Raw genomic sequence first — 24,467 nt, 5'->3', positions numbered from 1 at the left:
AAACTAGGTAGAAAGAGAAGCCACAAGAAAGGGGAGATTGGTCTCATAAGTAGGCGGGGAGTTCCCTAGACAAATGTTTCTCACTTCACTGTTAGCACAAAGATTGTCTTATTTGTGGAGGTGAATGTTACTTTTTTCATTTGCAAAAGATAGAACTGGATAATCTGTGGCTGAAAGGACCCTGGATTCTTTCCCATGCTGACCCTTCAGTACACAGATGTGGGAGCTAAAGGCTAGTAGGGTAAGACATGCCCAAGGCCACACTGGACATCCTGTAATCATCACATCTTATTAGTTTTTCTTGCTGCAGACTTTATTTTTAAAATCCAAGGCACCTTCACTGTATAAAGGGATTTTATAATCTAAAATAATAAAAATGCTATTATTTGGCAAGGATATGGTGTTGACTGACCATCGTTAGATGATCTGGGGGCACGGAGTTCTATTTGCTTGTTTGTTTCATAATAATTTTGAGTGATCACTGAAATGATTACACGATCCTATTTATTTCTTTAGGGGTTACACAATAAGTTTTTAACCATTACTGTCTCTGCTGTTTTTCTGAATCTAATAAGGAGTTCTGAAGTCTCTATCATTATGAGGTTCCAAGCTAGACAGAGAATCATCAATTATGAATCAGTCTGGGAACCTAGATTATGTACTTGTGTGTGTAAGTTTATTTCCTTGTAACCACCTAAACCGTTCCTTTGCATTCTATTATTTTGTTTGTTGCAATGGCTAAGTTGGTCACACTTGTATAATAAATCCAGAAATGGATACCCATTTGCAAGCCAGAAATCTAACTGTGGGCATTGGAGCTATTTGCCAGTGTTATTTTGTTTTGTTTTTTGAGACAGAGTCTCGCTCAGTTGTACAGGCTGGAGTGAAGCGGCATGATCTTGGCTTACTACAACCTCTGCCTCCTGGATTCAAGCCTTCTCCTGCCTCAGCCTCCTGAGTAACTGGGATTACAGGTATCCGCCACCACGCCCGACTAATTTTTGTATTTTTAGTAGAGATGGGATTTCACCATTTTGACCAGGCTGATCTCGAACTCCTGACCTCAGGTAATCCACTGCCTCCGGCTCCCAAAGTGCTGGGATCATAGGTGTGAGCCACCACACCTGGCCTGTTTTGTTTTGTTTTTGAGACATGGTCTCACTCTGTTGCCCAGGCTGCAATGGAGGGCAGTGGTGCAACCATAACTCACTGCAGCCTCAACCTCCCAGGCTCAGGTGATCCTCTCATCTCAGCCTCCTGAGTAGATGGGACTATAGGCATATATCACCACACCTGGCTAATTTTGTATCTTTTATGGAGACAGGGTTTTGCCATGTTGCCCAGGCTGGTCTTGAACTCCTGGGCTCAAGCAATCTGCCCAACTCAGTCTCCCCAAGTACAGGCATGTTGGTCTTTTAGTAATTTTGAGACTTAATTTACTCTTGCTAGTAGGAAGATATGAATTACCAATGTCTGGACTGTATACAAAAATATAGCAAAGCCACATATTCTAGTTACATATACTAGAACATTTTTTGAATATACAAAAATCAAAATATTTAGCCTAGCAATTCAAACTGCTACAATATCCTCAATATATTTGTTTCAATTAAAAACATAAATTGAAAAAATAAATTCTGTCCTATTCAAACATATTTATGAATTTCTGAGTCCAATTGCTTGCTTATTAATGCAATTCATCATTAATATAAACTAGAAATGTATATAGAAGTATCATATCACTATATTACTTCAAATCCCATAGCAAGCTGTTTTACCCATAGACATCTATGGGGCTGGTGTCTTTAGCATTCTCTTCTTCTATACGTCAAATTAACCTAAATCTAGCTAGAGTTACACTTCAACTCCTGCCTGATCACTCACCCACTAAGTCCAAGGGAAGAGAGACAAGTGTAGAAGATTCATTCTAAAATCTATCATTATCACCTGAAAAACAACTGAAGCGAAGAGTCAATTAAAAATGACTACTGGAAAGGGCTTCCATTTTTTAAAAATGCAGTGATTAATAAAAATGAGGTTAAAATGCAGGCTGAAGGTTCACGGACAAGTTTACGTCTACTAGATGGTTTATATGATGACAGTGATGGCCTCATGCTTTAATGCAGAGTATCAGACACAATTAAGCAAGTCTTTTTGGCTGAACACTGAACTTCATGTGAGCATAACCCAATCACATTTCTGATTTGCCATGTTAGGAAAACTCTTAAGTAAAGTTTACAAAGTTATCTCAGATTTAATGAGTCAATTGGAAATGAGGTCAAGAGAAACGTTCAATACCACGTGGAGAAAAAGCCTGCATCATAATAACTGGTACCCGCCCGCGTCCCTGAGCTGCACCTGAGTGAAAGGGTAGCGTGAAGCCAATTTGGAAAGCTTCGGTAACTAAAGGCAAGTTAGACTACTGCCCATCAAGAGGTCGGAAGCATCAGAAACTTCCCCAGTTCTGCTAGCTCAGAATACAGTCATTATATTCTGTCTCCTGTAGAAACACCTACACAATAGTGTTTCTTTAAAGATTTTCTTGCAGATCATCTAGTACAGACAGTATAGCACCTGGAGTAGTTATTTAAAATGCAGCTTCTGAGAACCTACCCAGACCACCTGAATTAGAATCTTTTTGAAGCTTGGGAAACTTCCCAAGGTGATTCTTATGCACACTAGTTTGATAACCAAGCTCTTTGGGAAGTCAACTTATCAGCAGAATCAGTGCTGGATTCTACACCCACTCTGCTAGTAAATTGGAAAACAAAGCAGTTGAGCAGTCTTAAATCTGGTACCAAGAAGCTATCATAACCTGATGCTAGTGTCTCCCAGACTAGGGCATGGAATATGAAGGAAATAATTGCAATGATCATAATAATTACCTAATTTTTTTACTGCTTTCTACCTGGTGAGCCCTGTGCTGGGTACTTGACATTATTAGCTTATTTACTGCCCATAATAACTTTTCAAGATGGGGGATATTATGCCCATTTTACACATAAGTAACTTACCCAAGTCACTCAGTTGGCAATGTCTATGTCTCTGGGCCACAGAGCACCACTGCCATGGACAATGCCAGAAACACATCAGCTGACAAATTTTTACTCTTAGACTTTTCTTTTTATGGATACCCTGCAGACCCAGCAGCCTTTACCTCTTTTTCACTTTGGTTGTATTTCTAAGTCCATATCCTGGTTCCTTGAATCAGATTTCAGTGCTGGTCTGAGGGCCTTGCCCGAATTTGGGAGATACTCTGGTCACTGAGAAACTGTGAGAAACATTCCACCAGCCACACACTCTCCACTCATTTTATTATAACATGATGCCTACTGCAGATGGTTGCTTTTATTCATAAAATTGATCTTTGTTAGCTTCAGTTCCAGAAGGGAGCATATCCAAACTTTTGTTCCCAATTACTGAGGCTTACCCTTTGGGGGATCTTCTATGCTTTAAATAAAGATTTTTTGAAAACAGACTTACAGATAATTAAACACACACACACACACACACACACACACACACACCCCTCCACACCTCCTGTGGACTGCTAATATGTAATCAGTTAGATTTTCTTGGTAACTTTTACCCAGTGGAAGAAAAGAGATGGAAGAGAAAAAGAAAAAAAAAAAAAAAAAGATTAGGGAGCAGAGGTCTGATCTGAATGAGATAAAGAATTGAGATAAGTTACTTCCCACAAGTTTCAGCAAGGAGCTGCCTGGAGTTACTAGGAAAAGGGAGTAGAAGTGGCTAGGCAAAAAGCACAAGAACAAAGGAAAGAGGGAGACATTACCACTCCATGCAGGGCAACTCTGTCCTAATTCCAGGGACTTGTTTTCCAGGCCAGCATGAGACAGCTGTTCTCAAGGACCTCCTTTCCCTGCCCTCCTGCACCCCATCACCCCACAAGATTTCACAGCTGCAGAGAAAGCTTCATCTGGTAACTAGTGTTATGGGTTTAGGTCAGATCTCTTTGGAGATCATTCAGTCTTCCTCCTCAGTGATTCCTTATTTGTTACAGTATGTGGTTTAGAAAAAAAAAAGTATTACAATGACAACTCATTATGTATGTATGTTGATCCATTTTAGGAAAACAATGGATAAATGTGTTAAATTAAGGTCTTCTATGTTATTTCTCAAAATATCAATCAGGAATGTATGATTTGGCCGGGCGCGGTGGCTCAAGCCTGTAATCCCAGCACTTTGGGAGGCCGAGACGGGTGGATCATGAGGTCAGGAGATCGAGACCATCCTGGCTAATACGGTGAAACCCCGTCTCTACTAAAAAATACAAAAAACTAGCCGGGCGATGAGGCGGGCGCCTGTAGTCCCAGCTACTCGGGAGGCTGAGACAGGAGAATGGCGTGAACCCGGGAGGCGGAGCTTGCAGTGAGCTGAGATCCGGCCACTGCACTCCAGCCTGGGTGGCAGAGCAAGACTCCGTCTCAAAAAAAAAAAAAAAAAAAAAAAAAAAAAAAAAAAAAAAAAAAAAGGAATGTATGATTGCCTAAAGTACTGTGTTGAGAAAAATGGTGGGGCTTTGTCCAAGCCCATCTGAAATGAGTGTAGTGATTGATTAGCAATGTCTGCCACAGGTGCTGGATGTGGAAGTCTCAGTATGTTACTTTAGTATTTGCTATCATGATGAAAACAGTCAAATGTTTTTAGGGCCTGAATTCATGAGACTATAGAAAAAGTTGCAAAATTACAAAGAATCCTCGCTACTTAGAAAAAAGTCAGAATTATTTCATTGCCTTAAGTTTTCTGACAGAATTTAGACCAGAGATTCCTAAGGGCATTAAGAGAGTATAGTGTCAGATGGAGACTGGAGGGAAAGTGAGGCTCAAAAACAATGCAATGTTGTATTATACCACTGCTCTTACTTTTTAGGCAAGTTATTTTATATTATTGCAAATTTCAAATTATATTAAAGAAAGCATGATATTTTATTGCTTTTCAAATAGGAGGCATGGGTAAGATAATTTGGAAATAACTAATTTAGACTTAAATATTGAAGACATGACTTTGTCTCTAGGACCACCAAAAATGCTTTGTTAAAAAATTATATCAATTGGCTGGACACTGTGGCTCATGTCTGTAATCCCAGCACTTTTGGAGGCAGAGGCAGGTGAATCACCTGAGGTCAGGAGTTTGAGACCAGCCTGGGCAACATGCTGAAACCCCGTCTCTACTAAAAATACAAAAATTAGCCGGGCATGGTGGCAGGTGCCTGTAATCCCTGCCACTCAGGAGGCTGAGACAGGAGAATCACTTGAAACCGGGAGGTGGAGGTTGCAGTGAGCTGAGATTGCACCATTGTGCTCCAGCCTGGGGGACAAGAGCAAAACTTCATCTCAAAATATATATATATAACATATTTTATGTATATATATATATATATATATATCTCAAAAGTTACAATACAGAGAAAAGAATCATAAGGGTATGGGTTTCTGGCTTGTCCTCATGGGATATCATTTGATCAGATAAATAATAAAGATTATTTTCATTCTCAAAGAAAATCAGTCACTGCCTCATGCTTATTTTAGGTTTTAAAGTAAACATTATAAACCATAGGAAAATATAAACTATTATCCCAGTTTAGAATGCACAAGTATTTTCACTATAATTTATTTTGCATGTGTGATAGTTCAAAATGACTTGACATGCAATCCACCTATTCGAAAGTGTATTAACTCAAGAATCAAAAGGCCAGATGCCAGTCCTGGCTCTGACATAACGATCAGTGGCCACTTGGCCAAGTAACATGACCCTTTTGGACTTTGCCTCTGCAAATGAAAATGAGTGTGTTGTTGGATTATCCCAAATATCCCTTTTGGCTTCACTACTCTGAGTCCAAACTGTAACAGAACAACCAAAAGAGAAGATTATAAAATATGTTTAATAATGTTCTAGAAGGAAAAGGGTTTAAAAACTTTTTCAACTAGTCAAAAGTCATCAGAAATGGATGAGATAGAACCCAAATGATCAAATCTGCCCTAAAAAGCAAACTGGACACAAAAAGGATGCTTATGAACTTCAACACTAGAATTTGGTTATTCATATACAGAAACAGTGAACACAGGAAGGAAAAAGCAGCATAATTTGGAAAAACACAATCTGGAGCAAAATAAAATGCAGAATGGAGGAAATAAGCAACTTTTTATGGATAACCAAGGACAGAGTGTTAGCGCATCCACCAAGAGCAAAGTGATGGAGGAAGGGCTTTGTCACTTAGAAACAGACAAAATGTTTAATTTGGGAGCATCACAGTGCTTCATGACAACATCCATAGTATGAAACATTATGGCTAAATATCTTCTTTCTTTGGCACTTAAAAAAATAGAAATTTCAAAAAAAAACGATATGCTTACCTGCAGCATTCACAATTCTATTTGCTCTCATAGACCCCTGTGGTGTTTCAACGTCCCATGTTCCATCTGACCTGGCTTTCAGAGAAGTTACTGGTGCAGGATATTTTAAAAGGGCACCATATTTCCTAGCCCCAGCAGCCAGGGCCATAGTTAGAGAATAAGGATCAATGTGACCATCTCCAGGATTATACAATCCAGCTAAAACCTAAATCAATCATAGCAGAGTCAATATACAAACAAATATATACTTATTACTCAGTAAAAATACATCCTGCTAGCAAACGTTTAGTAAAACTGGACATTAAAATTGTTTCTTGATCTGGAAAGTAACTGGATCCCTGAAGACTTCATGAAAAAGCCACCATTCAAGTCCTGGACTGCTGAAAAGAAAGAGAAATAAACCTCTTTCTTGTTTACACCTTATTTTGGTTTCTGACATTTGAAGCCAAATCTAATTCCAGTTTATATATCAATTATAATTTATATTTAATTGTTTAATACTGTTAATAAATTACAGGTTAAATAATATATCTGGTGTCAGGAAATTTATGTTTGATTCAATAATTCAGCAATTAATCATTGAATATCTACTTTGTTTTAGGCCTTCAGGCAAGGTACTGTGGGAGAACAAAGAAGAATGAAACTCAGATGGGATAGGTTCATAGAATGATCAGTGAAATATTATATACAGGTCTCATCTATTCAACAAAAATTGGCTGAGCACCAAATACAAGCAAGGAGCTTTTGTCAAATGTCTTTTCTGTATCTATTGACATAATTGTGTAGTTTGTCCTTTATTCTATTAATGTAGTATTGTTCCACTGATTAATTTTTAGATGCTAAACCAACCCTGCATTCCTGGAATACATTCCATTTGGTCATACTGTATAATCTGTTTTATATGTTGCTGAATTCAGTTTGCTAGTATTTTGTTGAAGATTTTTGTATCTATGTTCAAAATGGATACCAGTCTTTCTTTTTGGGGGGATGAGTTTGTCTGATTTTGTTATCAGGACAATACTGGCCTCATAGAATGAGTTGAGAGGCATTCACTTTTCTTCTATTTTGGAAGAGGTTGAGAGAGATTGGTATTAAGTCTTCTCTAAATATCTGGTAAAATTAACTAGTGAAGTCATCCAGGCCTGGGGTTTTCTTCATGGGAAGTTTTTGATTACGAATTCAATCCTTTCATTTATTATAGGTCTTGTACAAAGGACTTTCTATTTTAAGGGAATTCACATTTCTAAAGACTTTCAAATGTCACACAGGTGTTTTATAATGGATATGACCTCATTGTAGTGATTCCACATCCATTTGGTTTGGTACCCTCTCCCAGATGCAGAGAATACCCTTCACAGATATTCCCATTGCTTAATGAATGCCCTTGAGAAAAATTCATGATAGTGAGGAGTTCCAGCAAAGCATTCAAGATTGACATATAAACAAATATAAGTATATCCTTACTGGTAGTGGAGGTAAAATTTCAATGCAGACAATGTAGTGCAACACCAATCTGCCATCACACTGGTATCACACACAACTACAGACAAGGGAGTGCCAGCAGCCTGTGAAGACTCGCAAAGGCCAACAACCCTAGCGCCCAGGTCAATGATATGAACCTTCAGAGACTGGAACCACTGCAGTGGTCACCAGCAGGGAAACAAGCATGTGTTTCCCCAACAGCCCCATCTAATACACTTGGGCAGTATGTATAATGCAAGGGAGTCAGAGAGCCTGGGTTCAAATCTCCACTCCAGCTCTTTCCAGTGAATGAGCTTGGATTCACTATGTAAACTGTCTAAGCTAAAATTTCTTGTTTAACAATAATATATACCACATAACACAGATATAGATAGAATTTTTTTATTTTTATTTTTTAAATTTTAGAGACAGGCTGTCACTTCATTCCCTAGGCTGGAGTAAAGTAATGTAATCATAGCTCACTATAACCTCAAACTCCTAGGCTCAAGAGATCCTCTTGCCTCAGCCTCCCAAGTAGCTAGGACTACAGATGGAGTCCTACTACCCCACAGTCAGCTAATTTTGTGTGTGTGTGTGAGTTTGTAGAGACGAGGTCTCAGTATGTTGCCTAGGCTGATCTTGAACTCCTGGCCTCAAGCAATGCCCCCACCTTGGCCTTCCCACATGCTGGGATTACAGGAGTGAGCCATGGCCTCTGGCCTGCCTCATACTATTATTGTGACGATTACATGAAATTATGCATGTAAGGACTTAGCATACTAACTGGTACATAAATACGTGCTATAGTAAGTGTTAGTCATTGTTATTATTATTCAAAAGGAATTATTACCCAGTAGGAAAAAACACTAAATTTCATGTCAAGTAGATTATCTCAGGCAAATGCGGTATAAATCTAGATCTGTACCTGGCACAGAGTCTGTAAGGACAGTACAGCTATAAGCTAGGTGATATTTGTAAAGCAATGTACCATGGCATTTCTTAATTTGATTTTTAAAACATTTTAATACCACAGTCTTTCTAGACATTTATCATATCAGGTTATCATTCTCCCTGTGTTCTCAAACAGAAGATTTGTGTATGGAAACCCTTAGATCTGGGGAACACAATAATGGAAAGGTATTGAAAATGTTTAATCAATTGTCATAGGTGAAAAACAAGATTTATCATTACCTTTTTATATATCATTTACTGTATATAACAGCCCACCTTGTAAATTACCCAAATTCCAAAATTAATCACATGATTTTGCCACATTTAAAATGTATATACAAAGTTTTCTGTTTTTAGTTAACTTCTTAATAACTTTTTCTAATTTTTACTTAAGTCAACAAATGGTAAAAATGCCTTTAAGATAAATACCTTATTCATGTTGAGTAAAGGGAACATCTCTTGAATTTTTTCAGGTTCAATGATATACTGTTCTGTTGCATGCCAGCCAGTCCGAGTCATTTGATATTTAAATTCATCTACCCTTACAGGGGTGGTAGCAAGTCTGATACTACCTGGCTGATGGAATCCCACCACCTGTGACAATAATTCCAATAAAAACATATAAATGAGTCATTATTTGGTACTCAAACATGGTTCTGCTCCAGTATAATAAAAATGCAGCTGTACAAAAAGATTTATTATGAGCAAAAGAAATAACTATTAAAATATTTGCATCTTATTAAAAGACACTTATTCAGCAATTACCATATTTACTAAGTGCCTCTTCGGTGTCAGGCACCATTCTAAGCCCCATAGATGTCGGAGTGAACAAGAAAGGTAAAGACTCTGCCTAAGTGGCATTTATACCCCACAGTTGAAGACAGACAGCTAAATGCAAAATCATAGTAGCATGGAACGAGTATTAACGTACAGAGTGAAAAAAAACTGTATGAAAAAGAGAAAGACAAAAAATTTAAGGAGAGGTTACGTAGAATCAAAATGTTACAATGCTTAGATTGTCTGAATTGAATTAAACATTCATTTAACATTTATTAAAGTCCTTCAGTTTGCCAAACACTCAGTTACAGAGATAAAAGATATAGCCCTTGCCCTCAAGTTACTTTTGGGAGGATCAACAAGTAAATCAATAATTACAATAGAGAGAGATTCAAGTTATAAGAGAAGTGTGCACAAATGCTCTGAGAACCAAGAGATGGGACCTCCAGCTTTGACCTGCCTAGCAGGCAGGAAAAGTCAAGGAAGGCTTCTCAAAGGGGGTTACCCGGGGGAAGGTGGATGCTGAAGATGGGGCCAGGGGGTATGTTGTTTCAGAGGAAGCAGCAGAAAACAGAACAAAACACAACACAAACAAAAAGCCGTGATTTGAGAGAGCTCAGCGCATTCCAAAACTATATGTTATTGAGAGTAGCTGAAGCAGATAAGCAGAGGGAAGAGTGGCAAAAGAAACTGTTGGGACAGCAGGCAGAGGTCAGTTGACAAAGGTCATGTTCCTAAGGCCATGCTAATCCTTTGGCTTTGTCCAGTAGACTGTGGGGAGCCATTGGATGGTTTAGGCAAGGGAAGTGACATGGAAAATTTGAGCAGAACTCAGTCTTAGCCTATGGATATTATTTTGCCTGCCATTTTATTTTGAGAGTATGAGCAAATATGAGAAGGGATAAACATGAAAGTGAGGAGCTTTTAATGAAGTACTGTTCAAAGGCACGCAACAATCTGGTACATTCCATTGTCAGATCCTTAGCAATGCAATTGCTGAAAGACTCCGATTTCTTAGTTTCTAGATATAGTAACTGGCTAAAGATACGTTTGAAAGCTGCTTTTTATTCTTTCTTCATTTAAAAAATAAAGAACGGTTCATGACATGAATAATACACTTTGAGAAATTAAGTTGATTTTAAAGGAAACTCTAGAGGTTCTTACCTTAAGCTCTCATCATATTCCTCTACTACATCAGGCACTTCACACAGTCATACACAATGATGCATCAAAATCCTTCAGAAATCTTACATGTTTCTGAGAGGCCGACATAACAGATTCAAGTTAAATGCCTTTACCTGCCCAGTTTCTTCTTCCAGTTTCTCATAAAGTTTGATGCTATCATAATGTATTTTCTTCAAGTTTATTCCAGGATGAAAGTAAGTTGTTAAACCTGCCTTAAAAGCAGAGAGGAAACAAAATACTGAAAAAAATTAACATTCTCAAAAGTTGACAGTTTATGTGTAAAGCAATAATTTAATGCTGGAAAGAAACTGAGAAGCACCAGCCAGTCCTTTGGAATGAGAACACATCAGCACCAGTTTGAGCACACCAGAGCATAAGACTCATGACAGGTTTTAAGAAGCAATGTGAACTACGTGAGTAAGGTGAGAGCCAGCCAACAAACATACATGTTAAGTCCCTAAAAGCTAACATGGAGAGCATTGTACAGAGATTCAGAAATGGGATGATTTAGATGGAAGGTTTAGGACTGTATGCTATATAGTCGTATATATGACTATATAGAAAAGTATGTTGGGAGGCCAAGATGGGCAGATCACGAGGTCAGGAGTTTGAGACCAGCCTGGCCAACATGGTGAAACCCTGTCTCTATTAAAAATACAAAAATTAGTTGTGCATGGTGACGGGAGCCTATAATCCCAGCTACTCAGGAGGCTGAGGCAGCAGAATTGCTTGAAACTAAAAGGCAGAGGTTGCAGTGAGCCAAGATCATGCCACTGCACTCCAGCCTGGGCAAAAGAGCGAAACTCCATCTCAATCAATCAATCAATCAATCAATAAAAGTGTTGGGGAGGCCAGGTGCGGTGGCTCACGCCTGTAATCCCAGCACTTTGGGAGGCTGAGGTGGGTGGATTACCTGAGGTCAGGAGTTCAAGATGAGCCTGGCCAACATGGAGAAACCCCATCTCTACTAAAGATACAAAAAATTAGCCAGGCATGGTGGTGCGTGCCTGCAATCCCAGCTACTTGGGAGGCTGAGGCAGGAGAATTACTTGAACCTGGGAGGCAGAGGTTGCAGTGAGCCAAGATCACGCCATTGTACTCCAGCCTGGGTCACAGAGTGAGACTCTGTCTCAAAAAACAACAACAAAAAAAGTAATGTGTGAATGGCATACAATGTGGACTCAAGCCGGAAAACCATGTGTGTGTTCCCTTAAGCAGAAGGACCATGGACTAGCATAGGATCTTCTTTGATCCAGCCTCCACCCTTCTCTTAAATGGAGCAGCCCTCCTGGCCCTTTCCTGAAATTGTAAAATTTAAGAACTAGAAAATTCCTTATCACTAGAGCCTGATGAATAGGTGAATAGACTTTTGTCAAAGCTTAACCTGTTTGATGAGCACATAGGTGGTACACTGAAAATCTTTGTTGAATAATATTGATTGATTATTCTCAGAGAAAAAAGTATCTAAACATTAGCTACACTAAAACCCCCTTTTCTCAAATCTGGCAGATGTAATGTGGAATCCAGACAAAGAATTCTAAGCAATTACATGAAGCAGTTTCACTCGAGTGTCTGGGGCCTCACTGGGCAGCTAATTTATTCTGGAAAGCTCATCAGAACACAATCTGTTCACAGTAAAATCTACTTATAAGTATTGATAAGGTACTTCTATGGTAGTGGTGAGCATCTGATCCTCCTGCACTCAAATACTCCATTAAAGTTTGTCAATCATCCTTTATAACCAAAATCCTGGGGCTTCCATCCAGTACTTGTTCAAGCATCTGGACATACCCATGGCTGATATATATATATATACATACATACAAAAATATATATATATATATATATATTTTTTTTTTTTTTAGAAAAATCCTGGCCCAGCTTACAGGTCATCCAGTAGCACAGCTCCATGTGGAAGCAGAGAAGGGATTCCATTACAATGCATCTGTAAGCCAAGCTCTTAAACTTCACGGCCAAACATGCCCTGCTGCTTTAACATGTTGGTATCCAGTGTGCATGCAAACTTTCCTGGTTCAATAATAGAGAATCCCAGGCCTTCAGGTATCTGCTGGTGACCCCCATTTTGTCTTCAACATATGTCCTATATATATGTCCTATATAAAACTGGCAATATATATTGTCAGTTGAGAAATCTGGTCATCACAAGCACTAGCCTAGGGTATTGATCACCATCCACTCCTCAAGATCCTCTAAGCTTCATACCTAGGTTAAGCTAGACCACTGGAAAATTATCTATCTACATGACACAATCCTCTTCTCCCTCACTCCAGAAATTTTAAGTTAATTCTCTTTCACTTGAAAAGGTCACATTGGTTCATTTTTCAAAAACTCTTACTGAAGACATTTAGACCAATGTACTTGGTGTAGGTAACAAATTCTTTTAGAAATTCGTTGTCAAGGAAAAGTTAGTCTCCCTTACTGCAACGGTATACCCAGTTCTACTAAACAATTCACACTACCTTCTTTTCCTTGCTGCTGCGATAGTCAGAAATAAGATATGGACTCAATTTTCTCACTCAGACATAAAAATTATTTAATTTTTATACCCTTTCTTTTATATATTGGCTTTTAAAATCTGTTTAAAATTTGGGGCTACCCATATTAGTGCTTCTATTTAAGTTATTTGAAAGTGACATCACACATGATATCTTTTAATTTAAGTGCCAGACTTGAATATGAAGATGGCACAATGTTTTTCTCTTCTGTGACTTCAACAAGGACATATTAAATGAGAAGTCTGAAAGAAGGAGAAAACATTATTCTTATCACTCAGGATTTTATAGTCTGATTGAGGTTATGAAAGTTTCATACATGAAACAATTAAATCACGGGTAAATGATTGAGTCCCAGACACATAGTAGCTGTGAAACTCGGGAAAGAGAAGATACTAGAAAGGTCACGGACGTCATGGGAAAGGAGTTTAGCTATCGTTTGGAAACAGTGATTGCAGTTGGTGGGGAAGATAAGGAAGGGAAGATGAAACAGAGATGTAATCATTAAGAATACAACCCTTTAAATAAATTAAGAATTTATAAATCTTCATTGAGATAAATAAATAAATAAATAGAGGAGAATGTAAAGCTCTTCCTTAGACTGACAATTAATTAGTATAAAAGGAATGATGGAGTTAGAAAATTCACCACTGGATGCTAAATAATGGATAGCATAATGGATGCTAACTAGTACTTCCCCTATCTCTTTAACAACCCTCCCCCATCTCATGAGCCTCAACTACCTCAAAAAGTCCAGTGACCGATGTCAAACCAACCTATATTCCAGTGGTTCCAAATCTTTCACTCATACATTTACACCCAGTACAAAGTTTTGAACATAACCACTAAAATACGTGTATTTCTTTCCTTACATGTGATACTAAATATTAATAGAGATCATAAACACAAAAAAAAACTTAGAATAAGTGAAGTACTCAAAACACTTTTTATTTTATATATTGTGTAGAAAAGTTTTTGCATATGAAGCTTATTAAGAACACTATAGCAAGAGCTATGTGATTAACACATGTCATTATTAGAATATCTGTGCTACATTAACATTTGTAAGACAGCAATGTGAAAGCCTGGTTCTGGCTTTACATTATTTTGAGACTGCTTTTAATGGCTGTATAGCTGCAGAAGACACCGCTCAGTGATGCACAGACCCAAGTGAGAGAAGGGCACGACTGGCTGGGTCTCTGCATGCTGACACCCCTTCCTCCGCCTCAGTCAACACTCATATGAAGGTTTCTCTTCACATTTGACTATGACATTTCATGTTCTCGTGTCTGCCAGTTGTTACAAACTAGTTGGAAGGTATCGCATTTTTTGTATTTTAAGTAAATAGGAACAAATCCTATTGAAACTCCTCATTTAGAAAAAATTTGAAATGGGCTAAAAATGTATTTCTCACATATATGAGAGTTTTTCTATGCGATACATATCATTGTGGGGCAGAAAACCTAATAATAATACCAACATTTCCAAACATCCCTTTTCAAAATGCTCTCTTCCCAACAGGACTATTTTGCAAAAGGCAATTATTTCTCACTTACTCAAAGCATCACTTTTGCTGTGAAGGGACAGGCTGCACTATTTTTTTAATATATCATCTGCTATGTAGAAATGACTGGCAGCCATTTGCATTCACAACTCTTTTAGCTACTGCTAGTGGATAACCAGCAAACCTCTATGTAATACAACACTCTAAAGTTCACCCCTCTCCCTTTCATCACACATTATATTATTTTAAAGCCCTGTTTCTATAAAGCTAATCACAGCGGTGATATTCTAGAGCATGAAATCTGCACTATGTCATGGTACACGGAAGACAAGAGAAAGAATGAGGACACTCCCACCAGGAAGTGCCAACCTCCCGCGTAGGCAACCTTGAAATCATACGCAACACATCGTCCACATCAAATGTGAGGGCTATTGATAAGTATCAGTAAAGCTTAAATTATTTCTTATATTTGCAGACAAAAACAAATGGAAAGTTCTTATATTGCCTCCTACACCCCAAATGGTTCATCCTGAATCTTTAGTCCTCAGCTCTCCAAACATCTGCTTTGGTGCCATCCCAAGGGGCAGCCCCTCCTGGGGATCCCGAGCTCCAAACCTCCTTCTTACTCCATCCTCTCTTGTTTCCCTGCATCCACATGAAATGCTCTATACTATTAGGTGTATCATGAGCTGACAAAGCAGTCTTGTTAAAACCTTATGGTTTTGTGATTCCATTTAGAAGATTCACTTTGCAGGCGTACTTTCCTCTCCAAGCATTTAATTCCCACACTCTTTAGTCACTTCTCTCATGGAGCACATATCATGTTTCAGGGAAACTGCCTTTATTTTTATAGTCTGCCCCTGTTAGCTGGCTCTGCAACCTTCCTTATTCTCAGATCTACTCCACAAATATCTCTGTGTTAAAAATTCCTAGTATCAGCTGGGCACGGTGGCTCACACCTGTAATCCCAGCACTTTGGGAGGCCGAGGAGGGCAGATCATGAGGTCAAGAGATTGAGACCATCCTGGCCAACATGCTAAAACTTCGTCTCTGCTAAAAATACAAAAATTAGCTGGGTATGGTGGTACGCACCTGTAGTCCCAGCTACTCGGGAGGCCAAGGCAGGAGAATCTCTTGAACCTGGGAGGCAGAGGTTGCCGTGAGCTGAGATCACACCACTGTACTTCAGCCTGGCAACAGAGCGAGACTGTCTCAAAAAAAAAAAAAAAAAAAAAATTCTTAATGTGACCAGGCTCAGTGGCTCAAGCCTATAATCCCAGCACTTCACTTTCAGAGGCTAAAGTGGGAGGATTGCTTGAGCCCAGGAGTTTGAGACCAGCCTGGACAATGTAGGGAGACCTCATCACTACAAAAAATTTTAAAAATTAGCAAGGTGTGGTGGTGCACACCTGTGGTCCCAGCTACAGGTGCTGATGTGGGAGCATTGCTTGAGTCCCGCAGGTTGGGGCTGCATTGAGTCATGATCACGCCAGTGCACTCCAGCCTGGGTGACAGAGTGAAACTCTGTCTCAAAAAAAAAAAACCCTAATATGTTGGATTTCTTCATACTGCTGCTCAAAGGGAGGCATCTTTGACTTGCAAAAAAAACCCTAGAATCAACTTCCTAGGACAACTCTCTTTTATTCCATGGGGGCCAAATAACCTGGCTTCTGATGCCTGATTCTGCCTTGAACTCACACTGCGTGGATCCTCATTTTGTAAACCATAGCCTAATACCCTGTATGCAAAGCAGGATAATGCCTTTCCCCACTCACTTTGGTATCTTTGTGTTTAAGAAAAAAATATTTTGCGTAGTTAACTTTTAGATTAAGGGTATGTTGCTTTTTATTTATGAGACATCATAAATAAGAAACATAAGAAACATATGAAACATATGTTTATTATGTTAAACATAAAGTTTATAAACATATGTTTATTATGTTAAATAAACATATGTTTATTATGTTAAACATAAAGAAACAATAAACCATAAGAAACAAAATCTTAAGGAATCCTGTAACCTCTTCTAAAATGCAGGCCAGGCCCGGTGTGATGGCTCATGCCTGTAATTCTAAAGTCTTGGGAGGCTGAGGCTGGAGGATCATTTGAGGCCAGGAGTTCAAGACCAGCCTGGGCAACATAGTGAGCCCATTTTGGGAAATATTTTAAAATATTTAAAATATTTTAAAATATTTAAAATATTTCCCATTTAGAAATGGGAAATATTTTCCCATTTCTAAAAAATATTAAGAAAATAGCTGGGCATGGTAGTGCGCACCTATATAATCCTAGCTACCAGAGAGGATCGCTTGAGCCCAGGAGTGTGTGCTTATGGTGAGCTATGATTGCACCACTGCACTCCAGCCTGGGCAACAGAGAAAGACCCTGTCTCAAAAAATAATGATAATAATAATAGTAATAAAATCAAATGCAGGCCACATTAAATCAGTGTATAAGTGAGAAATAAGTCATTCAAAGATTAAAGTATACGCCTTCAGTAACAATTCAGAAGTGGTGAGAGGGTGTAAGCCCTCCCTCGAAGGATATTTCCACTTGCCTACATTTCCCTGCCTAAATGCCCTTTCCTGAATAGCCTCATGGCCCCCTGGCTCACTGCTCCCCAGTCTCTGTTGGCAGGTCACCTCTTTGAAACATCCTCCCTAGCACCTCCTTCTTCTCCTCCTCCATTATTTTGCATCCTTGCTTGTATTTTACTTTTTGTTCATGGTGATTACTCTGTAGCATTGATGGGTGTGTTTTCTGTCCGCCCTACCAGAATGTGAGCTCCACAAAGGCAAGGTCTTTGGGCTTTTGAGTCTGGGCAGCACTCTCCCCCAGATTGAGCTGGAAGCAGGCAACTCTTTTCACGCTAAACTCTCTACCGTATACTTTGAGCACATGCTAGATGTCAAAAAGCCCCTCAAAGCAGGGTTCCCTCTTGTTACCTCTTCTCGGCCGAGGACGGCTAATGATGAAACGGGATGATGAACAGGGGCTAATGCTGCCCAAAAGAAAACTGCACCAGCAGTCATAAAAACTTCCTCTCCCATCCTGAGCTGATGTCAGAAATCCCTGGTTTGGCAATATGACAGCAGTGTCAATCCCTTCATCTACTTGAGCAGCTTTCCAGGTAAGCCTAGTCAATTATGGTGCAGCCCTAGAACAATTATGCATGCCATGAAGAATGCAAGACTGACTTGGCCTTGTGTCTTATGTAACACAAAAGCTGTGCCACACTTTTCCAGTCCTCATAGTCAAGTCCTCAGGGGGCCACACTATCATCTCACAGCATAAAATTATAAGGCTGGGCGCGGTGGTTCACACCTGCAATCCCAGCACTTTGGGAGGCCAAGGCAGGCGGATCACGAGGTCAAGAGATCGAGACCAGCCTGACCAACATGGTGAAACCCTGTCTCTACTAAAAATACAAAAATTCGCTGGTCGTGGTGGTATGCACCTGTAGTCCCAACTACTCGGGAGGCTGAGGCAAGAGAATCGCTTGAACCTGGGAGACAGAAGTTGCAGTGAGCTGAGATCGCACCACTGCACTCCAGCCTGGGAACAGAGCAAGACTTCATCTCAAAAAACATAAAAATAAAAATAAAAATAAATAAAACCATAAATAAATAAAAGGACCACCGAATGCAGGTGAGGGAAGTGTAGGTAAAGACCTTGGGCCCATATCCAGGCTCACTCAGACAGTATCCCTCCATATAAAGCTAACATTTATTATTCGATACTTTGTGTTTAATAATTTTATACGTTAACTCAATCTTCATCACAATCCTATTAGGTAAGTACTATTAATATTCCTATTAAGATACCAGAAAATGGAAACTTACATAACTTGCCAAAAGTCACAAGGGTAGAAAATTGCAAAGCCGGGATTTGAATCCAGAAGCCATATGATCAAGATGAAGACATCATAAATATTGGTTGTCATCTGCAAGTACACCAGTTAAACTACAACTGCACTTCCAACCCTATTGAAAGGGAACACACTCTAAAGAACTCACAGTTGGGAGTTGTGAACGGGAAGGAAATGGACTATATTCATGCACAATTCCACCCTTCAGACAGTTTGGGGTGCTTTTCTTACTGCATGCCAGGTAGATCCAGCCGTGAGCTCTGATTTCTCCAGCAGGACCACATCCTTCATTCCTGCTTTGGCCAGGTGATAAGCCAGACTCACACCAACACAGCCACCTCCAATTATCACTGTTTCTGCTCTGTCTTTCCATTGCGTCTCTGCAGATGAGGGTGGTTTTTCCTCTCTGGAAGAGGGAAAGTTAAATGGGAACTTTACTCGGCTATGGCAGCTCTAGTTCTGGCCTGACTAATGCACTTTCCCTTACCTGTTTCTCTAGTACTTAACACCCACTGACTGAGATTTGCATGATACTGATTTAACAATTTGGAGCATCTAAACTGTGACTTAGGCAACCTGGTTGGGGGAGGGGTATTTGAGCCCCATTCCATATAATGACTCTGGTCCATTGTAGCTACTATAGCCAAAGAAATGAACAAGTAGCTTTTTTTCTTTTTCAAAGACTCTAGAGAACAGGTCAGGTTTGGTGACTCACACCTGCAATCCCAGCACTTTGGGAGGCTGAAGTGGGAAGATTGCTTGAGCCCAGGAGTTCAAGACAACCCTGGGCAACATGACGAAGCCCCATCTCTATAAAAAATACAAAAATTATCCAGGCGTGGTGGCACATGCATTTAGTCCCAGCTACGTGGGAGGCTGAGGCTGCAGTGAGCCATGACTGTGCCACTACACTCAAACCTAGGAGACGGAGTGAGGCCCTGTCTCAAAAAACAAAAAAAAAAAAGATTTAAAACAGTACACCTGTCTAGGGTACTTTACCATGAATCAAGCTTGTAGGACTGGAAGTTGCTCTAGATGAGTCTGAGTGAGAGGTGAACGAATGTGAAGGCCTAGGACATTACTGTATACTACTGTAGACTTTATCAACACTGTACATTTAGGCTACCCTAAGTTTATTTTTAAATATATTTTTCTTTTTTCAATAATAAATTAACAGCTTACTGTAACTTTGTTATTTTATAAACTTTTAAATGTTTTTCACTTTTGTAATAACACAGTTTAAATGCAAATGCATTCTACAGCTATATAGAAATATTTTATTTCTTTATATCCTTATTCTGGAACCTTTTTTCTATATATATATATATATATATATATATATATATATATATATATTTTTTTTTTTTTTTTTTTTTTTTTTTTTTTTGAGACGGAGTCTCGCTCTGTCGCCCGGGCTGGAGTGCAGTGGCCGGATCTCAGCTCACTGCAAGCTCCGCCTCCCGGGTTGACGCCATTCTCCTGCCTCAGCCTCCCGAGTAGCTGGGACTACAGGCGCCCGCCACCTCGCCCGGCTAGTTTTTGTATTTTTAGTAGAGACGGGGTTTCACCGTGTTAGCCAGGATGGTCTCGATCTCCTGACCTCGTGATCCACCCGTCTCGGCCTCCCAAAGTGCTGGGATTACAGGCTTGAGCCACCGCGCCCGGCCATATATTTTTTAACTTTTCAAACTTTTTTTTTTTCTCCAAGACAGAGTCTCACTCTTTTGCCCAGCATGGAGTACAGTGGCTCGATCTTGGCTCACTGCAACCTCCACCTACCGGGTTCAAGCAATTCTCCTGCCTCAGCCTCCCACGTAGCTGGGATTACAGATGCGCACCATCACACCCAGCTAATTTTTGTGCTTTTAGTAGAGATGAGGTTTCACCATGTTGGCCAGGCTGGTCTTGAACTCCTGACCTCGAGTGATCCTCCAGTCTCAGCCTCCCAGAGTGCTGGGATTACAGATATGAGCCACCATGCCTGGCCAGAGCTGTCATCTCTTATGATAACAATGCCTTCTTCAGGAATACCTCCTGAAGGACCTGTCTGAGCTGATTTTACTGTTAACTTTTTATTTTATAAGCAGAAGGAGTATGCTCTAAAATAATGATTTAAAGTATAGTGTAGTAAATACATAAACCAGTAGCACAGTCATTTATTATCATTGTCAAGCATTATGCACTGTACGTAATTGCATGTGTTATACCTTTGTGTGACCGGTAGCACAGTAGGTTTGTTTAACCAGCATCACTACAAACATGTGAGAAAAGTGTTGCATATGACATTATGACAGCTATGACATCACCAGGTGATAGGAATTTTTCAGCTCCATTATGATTCATGGGACCACTATTGTATATGTGGTCCATCATTGACCAAAACATCATTATAAGGCACATGACTATACATATATGTATATTATAACATGTATATTCTATGTGTGTACACATTTTAGAGTAAATTGTAGGTATCATACCCAGTTACTTCTAAATATTCTTGTACTAGTTTTGTAAGAAAAAGGACATTCTCTTACATAACGACAGTACAGTTCTCAAAGTCAAGAAATTTAACATTGATATACTATTATCTAATCTATAGTCCATATTTAAATCTAATCAATTATCCCAGTAATGTATTTACAGCTAGTTTTTTCCAGTCAGGGATGAAATCCAGGATTCTGTCTCTTTAATCCCCTTTAATTTAGAACAGTTCCTAATACTTCCTTTGTGTTTTATCACCTTGACATTTTCGAAGAGCACTAGCCAGTTATTTTGTAGAACAGTTCTCACTGTGAGTTTGTCTGGTGTTTCCTCATGATGTATTTTTGACAAAAACATCATGAAATTGATGTGGACTCCTTCCCAGTGTATATGATTAGGAAGCATATGATGTTGGTTTGTCCTGATATTGGTGTTGTTTCTATCTGATGACTTGCTTAAGGTGGTGTCTGTCGGATTTATCCAGTAAAGCTACCATTTTTTCCTTTGTATAAGTAATAATGTGAAGTTTTACTTTGAGACCATGTAAATATCCTGGTCCTTATCAAACTTTTACTGAGTGACTTTAACATCTATTGATTATTTCCTAACCGCATCATTCCTATTATATTTAATAGATGGCATCCTACTGTAAGGAAGTGCTTTTCTTTCACCCTTGCTTGTTGGTTGGTTGTTTATATTAATACGAATTTATGGATATTTATTGTTTTCAGTGGTTTCCAATCCATTACTAGTCACCATTTATTTTAATCCCAAATTGTCCTAGATTTGGCCATCAAGTTCTTTAAGTTGACTCCTGTATGCTTTTGACATGGCTACGTAATTCTTAGAGCATGTCCTTATTTCCTGGTGCCACAACGTGTTTCAGTACTTTTGTTTCACCAGTTTTTAGATGACTGTTAATGTCTCTTTGTGTGTTGTGTAAGAAAAAAAATAAAGTACATATGACCCAACTACTTTGGACAGAAATCCATTTTTAAATAGACTGGGCATATCTTGTACTTTAGTTGAAACCATTACAGTGGTGACAAAAATAATAATCTTAAAGGTTCTTTTTTGTGTGTTCAAAAGAAAGAATTATTTCTTTCAGGACAGTGGTCAGTTGAAACAACAACAACAAAAGAGAACTTAAGATCAGGAAACCTGGGTTTGAGTCCCCAGTCCAATTGAATAGCTATTTTAAAGAAATCTACACAAAGTTTTCTCATTTGCAAAATGGAGCTGTGAAGGTTCTGTTTGGCAACATATGATAAAGCATTATCAAATATATAGTATTTCCTCTGCCCAGCATGCCATCACAGGCTTCAGGCTAGGTATAGTGTTTTTGATTATGTGGATAACTATCTTAAAATCCTTCCTAATGTAGTCGAGGATGGTCATAAAGGTATCTGAAATAAAAGTTAGGAGCCATGCAGAAAACCCAGGTCAGTTATCTTCTATATTAGAAATGACAAGCACAACCTGACTGTGTGCTTGTTCAACTGCTTTCCAAAATAAAACATTTTTTTGATAGCTTGAAATTGGGTATATAAAGAATATGCAATTGAAATAACTCAAATTTTGGGTGTTTTTGTTTTTGTTTGTGAGATGGAATCCCTGTCGCCCAGGCTGGAGTGCAGTGGTGCAATCTCGGCTCTCACTGCAGTCTCCACCTCCCAGGTTCAAGCGATTCTCCCGCCTCAGGCTCCCAAGCAGCTGGAACTATAGGTACACACAGTGACGCCCAGCTAATTTTTGCATTTTTATTAGAGATAGGATTTCACCATGTTGATCAGGCTGGTCTCAAACTTCTGGCCTCAAGTAGTCTGCCCAACTCAGCTTCCCAAAGTGCTGAGATTATAGGCATGAGCCACCACATCCAGCCAAAATATGAATTTTTTGGATAGTCTTGAAATTTGTGTCTTATTTATCTAATCAGTTTTAAACAGATTAACTTGTTTGTTAAATTTCCATTTTATTTTGCATTGGATTAAAAACAAGATTATTATAAATATTTTTGTGATGCTTTACAATTTTCAAAGCACTTTCACATGCATTCTCTTATTTAATATTCACAGCAATCCTGTGAGTTACATAGAGCAAAATCAGTATCCTCATTTTATAGAGGAGGAAACTGAACCTCAGAAGTGTAAGGTCACATTCTGTGTAATGGATGGCGCAGGAACTGTGAGTTGGTGGCTATTGCGTCCAGCACTGGAGACAAACCTAGCACATCATAACACCCAGTAAATATGTGTTGGATGGATAGATGGAACTCAAAAGCAGGTCTTCTGATTCCAGAATTTCAGGTCATAGGACATAAAATAAAATTCGAATCAACTCATAATAATGTTGAGTGATGCTGGTAAACAAGCCTTACCTGGCAGCCAGGAATAATCTGCAAACATAAGAAGTCGAAAGATGCTCAGCATTGCTCATGTTTAAATACAGACCAATCAAAACAAGGACATGCCATTTTTACCTATCAGATTTAGCAAAGATAACAAAATGGGCTATTCTGGGAACTAGGGAAGATGTGGGAAACAGACACACACTGGTGTGCCGCATGCAAACTCTTGCCACCCATTTGGAGTATGTGTTGCTGTCTATCGATCTTTCAGATGCATGTAACCCTTTCCCTAACAAGTTCACCTTTAAAAATTGGTGCTACCGACTCCCATATGTACTCAAAGATAGATGCATAAGAATTTTCATATGCACGTTATTTGCAACAATAAACAACCAAAAACCATTTAAATGTTAACGAATAGACTGTTTAACGATAGTGTAGAATATTGACAGGATGGAAAACTATGCAGCCGTTAAAAGGAACAAGACAAGTCGGTGTGTGCTGATATGGAAAATCTCCAAGATATATTGATAACTGTAAAAAGCAAGATGTCAAAAAGCCAAAAAAAAAACCTATACTCACCTGTGTTTGCCTACGCATAGACTGTCTCTGGTTAGATTCAGAACACACTGTTAACAATTGTTCACTGACCAAGGGGATTGGGGCAGGAGAGACTTTACACGGGGAACCTTTGGATACTGTTTCACTTTATAATTAATAGATAATTCGAGAAGATATATCAAGGCGCATTTCTTGAAGGCCCGAGCGCTTCTAACCCCAGAGCCTGCCTCAGCCTCTGGCTCCCACCCCCGCAGCCACCCCTTCGCGTCTGAGCAGGCCGGGGCCCCACTCACCCTTCCCGGCCGCAGACAGAGCGCGGGCGCCCTGGAGAGCCCCGCCGCCGGCAGCTCCGCAGCAGGAGGCCCCGCAGCCGCTGCGCGCCGGGACGGAGCATGACTAGGCAGAGGTCGAGGCCGAGGGCGCGGGCGCCTGCTCCAAGGCCAGC

General features: G+C 39.4%; 1 protein-coding gene across 1 annotated transcript in view; it reads right to left on the bottom strand.

Moving 5' to 3' along the window:
• Window positions 1-24,445, bottom strand: part of DMGDH (dimethylglycine dehydrogenase) — a 77,259-nt gene extending 52,814 nt beyond the window's left edge. Inside the window, 5 exon segments of the mRNA XM_010364103.2 lie at window positions 6,375-6,579; window positions 9,216-9,380; window positions 10,862-10,960; window positions 18,865-19,039; window positions 24,316-24,445. Of these exon segments, the coding sequence (XP_010362405.1) occupies window positions 6,375-6,579; window positions 9,216-9,380; window positions 10,862-10,960; window positions 18,865-19,039; window positions 24,316-24,416 (745 nt within the window). The 5' untranslated portion in view covers window positions 24,417-24,445.
• Window positions 24,446-24,467: the final 22 nt, after the last annotated feature.

The sequence above is a fragment of the Rhinopithecus roxellana genome, chromosome 3 (assembly GCF_007565055.1).
Source record: "Rhinopithecus roxellana isolate Shanxi Qingling chromosome 3, ASM756505v1, whole genome shotgun sequence".
Taxonomy (NCBI): domain Eukaryota; kingdom Metazoa; phylum Chordata; class Mammalia; order Primates; family Cercopithecidae; genus Rhinopithecus; species Rhinopithecus roxellana.
The sequence above is the reverse complement of the archived record's forward strand: the minus strand, read 5'-3'. Positions and strand labels throughout refer to the sequence as shown.